This window comes from Cariama cristata, unplaced genomic scaffold, assembly GCF_000690535.1.
Source record: "Cariama cristata isolate BGI_N322 unplaced genomic scaffold, ASM69053v1 scaffold39785, whole genome shotgun sequence".
NCBI classification, from domain to species: Eukaryota; Metazoa; Chordata; class Aves; order Cariamiformes; family Cariamidae; genus Cariama; species Cariama cristata.
In genome coordinates this window covers 45,414-52,890 of record NW_009616551.1, presented here as the reverse complement: position 1 = coordinate 52,890, position 7,477 = coordinate 45,414, and the positions used below count along the sequence as shown (strand labels likewise).

At 40.8% G+C, this 7,477-nt stretch overlaps 1 protein-coding gene across 1 annotated transcript; it reads left to right on the top strand.

The window, feature by feature from the left end:
• Nucleotides 1-2,850: 2,850 nt before the first annotated feature.
• TAX1BP1 (Tax1 (human T-cell leukemia virus type I) binding protein 1) lies at nucleotides 2,851-6,470 on the top strand. Its single transcript, XM_009700205.1, has 3 exons — nucleotides 2,851-2,904; nucleotides 5,414-5,499; nucleotides 6,141-6,470. Exons 1-3 carry the CDS (start codon nucleotides 2,851-2,853, stop codon nucleotides 6,340-6,342), a joined length of 342 nt encoding a protein of 113 aa, XP_009698507.1. The 3' UTR covers nucleotides 6,343-6,470.
• The last annotated feature ends 1,007 nt before the right edge of the window (nucleotides 6,471-7,477 follow it).

Sequence of the window (7,477 nt, the reverse complement as noted above, 5' to 3'; positions counted from 1 at the left end):
TTAATACTAAAGTGTGAGTTCTAGAAATGTAGTCCTGGTTACAGTTGGCAGTAAGCCTAGAATAACTGTGCCAAGACTCTTAAACAATGTTGTTAGTCACAGTAAATTTGTGGGGGATGGAGAGTGTAACTTTTGGCAACTGACAACCAGGTCAGGATATTTTTTTGAGGTGAATCCAAAATGACCTTTCTTTTGGCAAAAAAAAAACCCCAAACCCACTACACTTTATTAGCCTGATCTTACCCTGGCAGTCAGTTACTATCTTTTGTATGGGATAGACATAAAAGGAGCAGTAGGTATCCAGGTACCTCTTGGGAGACCAGACTGCTTGCAGAGAGGTAGAGAGACCTAAAAGAGTTTGTTTGGTTTCACTCCCGCAGCAGAGCTGAGTCACAGAGAGAAAATGTATATACTCTTCCTTCCAGTTTACCTGCACTATATGTTAGCAGCGTGTCCATTTATTGTTTAAAGCCGAAGATGGGTATTGGTTCGCTTACCGTTGTATGTTAAGATGATCTGTAGAAATTGGAGATGGGGATGGTTCAAGTCTGTGTGTTTTGTACAGTGTCACATGGCTTTGTTTTGAATTTCTGTTTGGCAGTCTTGGAACTGCTTACAGTTGTAATTATGAAAGCAGTATTTGAGCCCAAATTGGTTATTTTTGGTAAAACTAGGTGAGTTGTTCTTATTTCTGACAGTTAACGTCTGGCTTTCCCTTCTCCTTCTTCTAGTGACAAACTCCCTCTTTTTTACCATGCTTTATTGTGCAATACTATATTTATCGTTATGATTCATATAATATGTGGTACTCATTGTGGCAATTTAAAGAGTCAGATTACAGTCCAGTGATAATAATTAAGTCATGATGTTAAAGGCATCCTTCATAATTCATTAACCTAATTATCCAAACTTCTGAATTCAGAAGGCCTGGCACGTGTTATGCTACATAACCATAGTGCCAGCCTGTGGGTACATGATATCACACTCTTTTTGTGAGGACCCGAGGCAACACATCAACAGTGTTAGATCACTGCAGGGCACTGTAGAGGTCTTGCGTTATGTGTGTGCAGCCATCTCCCTAGTCATCAGTCTGGAGTGCAAGAAAGCTGGCTCTGGGTCTACACAAAGGGCAGATGAAACTGCCTCTTTCTCAAAATACCGAGTATGGGCTTCTGTCCAAATAACTTGGATGACTGAACCGTGAGGTCTTGAGAGTAAGCTGATGCCTATGCTTAAAACACAGCATAGGCTGAGCTACTGAGGCCTGGCATCCCGGCAGTTATTGTCAAACTCTTTCTGTAAAGCACCTTCAGCTTCAGCTAGCGTTCTCATTTTGGCTTTTGAGTCTGCAGGGGATGGTTTATTTTTACCATGGGAGAGTGACTAGTTTTTAAACATCAGGTTGAAAAGCATATGTAACAATATTTATAAGAATAAAGAATGTATCATTGGTTATACTGGCCGGAAGAAACTGGGCACTAACTGATTGTGAACCAAGATGAGTAAGAGCCGTCCTCCCTTCATATAATTCTCTGTCTTACAGAGTGCATTTTAGGCGTTTTGTCCATCTGAAATGACAGCAGTACAGCTGTTGGAGCCCAGTAGGGACACTTTCTGTGTTTGCAAGAAGTTCCAAGTTACCCCAGGGCAGTGCATGAGAATTTTTAGTTCTTGGTTATTGTGTACTGTTTATTTGAACTTTTAATTAGAATAGCTGTGAAATACCCTCAGCCTAAGATAAAGTTCTCACTGTTACTGTTTGACCATTCTCTAATTGTACAGTAATGTCTGTAGGATGCACTTAGAGGTACGCTCAACGTAGATTTGAGTTCTTCTTGTTTGGGTTAAGCATAACAAATTGTTGAGAACAGATCTTTGTTTACCTGGCCAAGAGCAAAACTACACTGAAGAGACAGACTTTCCGTATCTTAACGGTGTAATATCTGTACATATTTAGTGTTGTCATTCTTACATCGTGCACAGGTCAGAAGCTAATAAAAGGAACCCGCAGTATGATTTTTACAACTAATTGAACTGGGTCATGAGAAAGCTGTATCTTGAGGGTATTCCAAACTTAATGTTACTTTGATATCAGAAAACCCTTTTTTAAAAACTGTTAGTAACTTGCGCTTGCCTCTTATTGAAGCTAGTGCCTACAAATCAGCAATGCAGGCTAGTGCGCGTGTGCCCGTGTAGAGGAAAGCATCATACTCTTTTTCAAATCAGTTCCTCATAAAGGAATGGGGAGTAATGCTGTATTTGTACATGGTAGGGTATCGCGCCTGCCAGAAGCTGAAAGATCTAACAAAAGATGTAAGCAATTTTATCTTAGCAAGTGATAAGTAGTAACCCACATATCTAAAAAAAAAAAGGGAGGGGGGCAAAATACTGAAGAAATAACTAAATTAACTAGAATAATGCGAATAATCCACCCAAAACAAACTAAAAAACCCCACCCAACCTATTAACCTATTAAAACTTTATATAAGGTGGACAAGCAGTGCCAGTTTTTTAAAATACATTTTTTAATCGCAGCTCTTTGAATAAATCCATTTGCGTTGTGTGGATTCTAATTAAAATCTTTGGTTTCCCACGGATTGTGGTAGTAGAGCAGCAGCATACACGTGGGGAAGCTGGTGCTAAAGCAGTCTGCTGCTGACACAGCTAATATAAACGGGTGGAGGGCATTGGTAAGATCACTTCTACTTGAATAATGCATTGTATGAACATACTTCATTTGCCACTCAGTACATTTTAATCTTCGTGTAATGTATGCGTTAAAGACTGAGAGGTTTCCTTTTGTAATAGGGAAACTAAAATTTCAGTGGTATTCTGACATTTGTATGGAAGATGGATTACGTCAGGAATGATGAGTTCTGTGTTCTGTTACGGTTGGGCATTCAGGTCAGTGGGTTTTTTCAGGCCTGTGTAAAGACCCTTTCTAAAAGTTGGGGTTTGTTGAATGCATTAATAATTTTGAATGGGAAAAGAGACCCATCCGTATCACGTTAGCCACATAATTTAGGTTATTGCCCTTATGTACCAAGTTAATATTTAGCATTGGTAAATCCTGGCTCCTTACTCAACTAAAATTAATAGCCCTTAATGTAATGAATAACCTGTGCATTTGTCATTGGGTCTGCTAATCTGTCCTAAAGAAAGCTTACTTAAGGATTTGAGACTGAAGAGCCCTTTCACCAGAGAAGGACCTCATCCACCTCGTCATTTGTAACCGGGTATTAGTAAGTGCCTTGACAAAAATGCCCTGTGTTCAAGAACTAAGTGAGTGACAAACAGGAAAGAATTATAAGAAAGTATTTTCTAAGGATTTAAATGTTAATTAGCCCTGTGTTTGTGGGGGAACTATTTTTTTCAAGGAAGATGCACCTTCATTTTCTCAGATAAGTCCTGCTCTGCGTACAGTCTGGTATTCAGCAAATTTGTCATGGTTTTTGGAGCTATATAAGCTGTAGCATTGTGGCACAATCATAGAATGGTTTGGGTTGTAAGGGACCTTAAAGATCACCTCGTTCCAACCCCCCTGCCACGGGCAGGGACACCTTCCACCAGACCAGGTTGCTCAAAGCCCCATCCAACCCGGCCTTGAACACTTCCAGGGGTGGGGCATCCACAGCTTCTCGGGGCAACCTGTTCCCATGCCTCACTGTGAAGAATTTCTTCCTTACGTCTAATCTAAATCTTCCCTCTTCCAGTTTAAAGCCATTGCCCCTTGTCCTGTCACTACAGGTCCTTGTAAAAAGTCCCTCCCCAGCTTTCTTGTAGGCCCCTTTAGGTACTGGAAGGCTCCTCTGAGGTCTTCTGTCCTTTAAAGAGTACTTTAAATAGTTTTTTTTCTCGAATACAATCATCCTCTCTCTTTCCTCACAAAAGGAACAAAGAATATTTTAAAACCCATATGCCCTTTTTACTGCAGGTGCAAAGCAAGCAAGTTAGACCGGAAAATACGTCTGTTGTTAGCATCTGTCACAGCAAGCCCCACTGTCTGCTTAATGGAAATGTTAAATGGTTGAAACTAAACAGCTGTTGTCAGGAGAAGAAGAATATTGAGGGAATCTTCCCATCCTGCCCTGTTTCCATTAACTCTTCATAAGGGCAAAGTACGTTAGCCTAAAAGTGAAATACGTTTGAATATACGTATTAATTAAAACATACAGCATATATGCTGTTACCTGTGGGCCCTTGCACATCCATTTTTGAAGATCAGCTGAATAATTCATAATTCTTACATGTAAGGCCTCTTTGAGATGAAAAGGAAAATGATCTAGGAGTTGGAGTTGCAAAAATCTTGCTGAATATACCTGTGTTCCCACCTGGAAATGAGTAGGTCTTGTGCTGCGTTATCTACTGGCAGAACAGAACCAAGATGCTGTATAAGAAATAGTTTGGAGCGGGTTTACAAACACAGTTCTGATTTTCTTCTTACTCCTTCAGTTTATTTTCTTTCTGTGCTGTTTTCTTCCCCTAATTGTGTTGGCTTACATCACTGTATTTACGTAAATCTTAATTTGTAAAAATGTCATCACAGAATTAAAAAAACAACCCTAAAACTTGCAAAACCTGAGTGCTCAGACCCCCTTGCTTGCCGGAAGGGAACTCCCAGCATGCAGGGCCGGACCCTAGAGGCCGCCCTGCCTTCCTGACCCCATCACGGCTCGGAGCCAGACCTGCTTGTCCATCGGTTTTTGGATGAGCCATCCTCATCAGTGCCCGCTGCAGCTATTTATGTGCTGTTAGCGTCCGTGGAGGCAGAGCACAAGGGACAGGGCTGATGAGAAGCAGCAGCCGAACGTGGCTGTTTAGCTGCTGCGCCTGACGGCAGTGTGACACGTCTGACGTGTTTGGCTGGTGAGAGCGGCGTAGGCCCATCACTCAAAACTGACCGTTGGGAGGCAAGCATGTGAATCGAAATCAGTGTCTTCTTTCCCCTTGCTGAAATTTGACAGATTTTTAAAGTCTAACTAGACGTTCTGTTGTCCAGAATTTATTTTTGAGTTTTAGCTCTCGATAAAACGCTCTTACGGTTTGTAGTGTGATGCCGTGCGTTCAGCTTAACACAGGTCTTTCTGTTCCGGCGTAGCCCCCAGGCGTTAAGAGCGAGGCGACCTGCGTTTCCCGAGTTACTGTGGTGGTGGAGGCATTCTGGCACCGCTGGCAGAGATTTCTGCTGTAGGCACATGGTCAAAAGGCGGCCTGTGTTCAGCTTTTCGTCTTCATTAACCATCTCTCCTGTTTGTACGCTAAAGTAAAACTTAATGCTGCAGAGAATATATAAAGTGAAAGATAAATTTCATCCATGTTTATGCTTGGTAACAAAAATGTATATGGAGGAGGGAGGGGAAAAAAAAGCTGTTTCTTGTGGGTATTATTTAAAATACTTTCCTTTTTTTAATAGGATGATGACAACACTGTACCTTCTGCTCCTGAGCCTCCGAGTCTTCTCTTGCATGAACGTGGAACGGGTTTCTGCTTTGATTCCAGGTAAATGTTATCTTTTATGGGTCATCAATGGCATGGATACATTTTTATATAACTGGATTTTTTTTTTACTCAAGGATTGGGGGTGGAGATGAAAAACTATAAAGCATTTTCAATGACTGTTTGGTTTACAATTAACTATCACAGGATATGCTGTGAGGCTGGGTAGACTGTTTGTGCTATACCTTATTTTGATAGAGTTTGGACAATTATTTTAGTAAATGAATGAATAACTTTTGGGTTTTTTCCCCTCTCCTTCCAACCTAATTGTGAACCTAAGTTTAGAGCTTTTATAAAGTGTTATGTTTGCTAAGAGCAAGCATTTATGAGCAGAGAGAGTGGTTTCCCATGAAACTGCTTGGCCATTAAGACATTCAATAGATTTGTATTCAGTGGTCGCTGGAATTCTGTCAAAATTATGTCGCTTTTAAAATGCCAGGTTCTTCTGGAATTCCTGTGTAAAACTACTTTAACCGTATTGAGCACTTTCAGGACATTTACATTAATGTTACGATACTTGCTTCGACACAAAGTGTGCTCAAATTTAAGTTTGCGGTAAAGCTGAGGATCCTACTTTCTGTTTTATTGTGCAATAACAGATTAAGTAACTTTGCTGTTCTCTTTCTCTCCGCCTCCTCGTGAAGTTTCGATGTGCACAAGAAGTGCCCTCTTTGCGATGTGCTGTTCCCACCTAACTACGATCAGAGCAAGTTTGAGGAGCACGTCGAGAGCCACTGGAAGGTGTGCCCCATGTGCAGCGAGCAGTTCCCGCCCGATTATGATCAGCAAGGGTTTGAGAGGCACGTTCAGACGCACTTTGATCAGAACGTATTAAATTTCGATTAAGTACTTTGTTTTGCAGTGTAGCTTAAAAACCACCACTTTGAGTAGTCCCACCTACGGCACCAAACCAGTGCAGCTTTTCTGTAACAGTGCAAACTTCTGAGTAAAAGCTAACGTACTCTCATGGGAGCAGTGGCGAGTTGTGGCCGTAAGCTGCTACGGGGTTATCTTCTCTCTCCCCCTAACATTATACTAACACCGCCCCACAACCCCCCACCCTGTTGTGCTACGTAGCTGTTTATTCCCCTGCTGAGTGGGAGCGGTAAGGACACAGGAGTGACTTGGCCTCAGAAACAAGGAGAGCAGCTTCACGATGCTCTTCTTCAGAAAAGAAAGTCACCGAAACACCTGTGGTTTCTCTTGACCCTGATAACTGAGGTGTGATTAAAAAGGTAATAATCAGATGTTTCTCCTAGCAAATTTGTGTAGTTTTTCTTTCAGTAACAGTTAAATCGGAAAGTTACATTACTGACCCTATGAAAATACCCTTTTCTAGTGTATTTCTGAAATGTAGATGCATGTACTGCGAGATTACATGCTTGCAACACAAGGAATGGCAAATACTTCAGTTTTACATATAGAATGTTTGCCTTAAGGGATAATGTTAAAGTACGTATGTTATACCTTAAGGCAGTATTTTGGAGTTGAAACTGCTGTGCTTAAATGCCTAAAACTAATTGTTTTAAAAAAAAAATAAATCACTGCCATTATGTTGCAATTGCATTATTCAGTAGAAAATATTGTTATATTTTCACAACAGTGAATTGTGTTCCTTTTGGCTTAGGGCTCTTAAAACCTCTTCTGCATTTTAACTTTATGTCTTTCTTTTCAGTAAGTAAAAACGTGTGTGTATATCAATATTTTATATTTACTTTAACTGTATTAAGTAAATTTGCTTTCCACTTGTTGTACAGTAGTCTTGTTACATTAAAAGCAAAATTATTCATGGAGTCAGTGGTCCTTTCTTCCTGCTGCTCGTTTTGAAATAAAACAAGAGTTTTGGTTTTCTGTACTTGCAGTAAATGACGTTTCAGCTTTGTGTGACGAAGCAGCTGTTGCTCACAGCTATTTACGCCGCAGTTTGAGAAGACGACTTGGGGGTCGAGGGTGTGAGTAGCTGCTGTTGTCTGCAGTGCTC

What these genes read in the sequence shown, in the direction of transcription:
- TAX1BP1 (XM_009700205.1), top strand. Translation starts at nt 2,851, where the DNA reads ATGGATTACGTCAGGAATGATGAGTTCTGTGTTCTGTTACGGTTGGGC. An exon ending in TGTTACGGTTGGGCATTCAG is followed by an intron (nt 2,905 to 5,413) that starts GTCAGTGGGTTT and finishes TTTTTTTAATAG; the next exon opens with GATGATGACAACACTGTACC. An exon ending in GGTTTCTGCTTTGATTCCAG is followed by an intron (nt 5,500 to 6,140) that starts GTAAATGTTATC and finishes CTCCTCGTGAAG; the next exon opens with TTTCGATGTGCACAAGAAGT.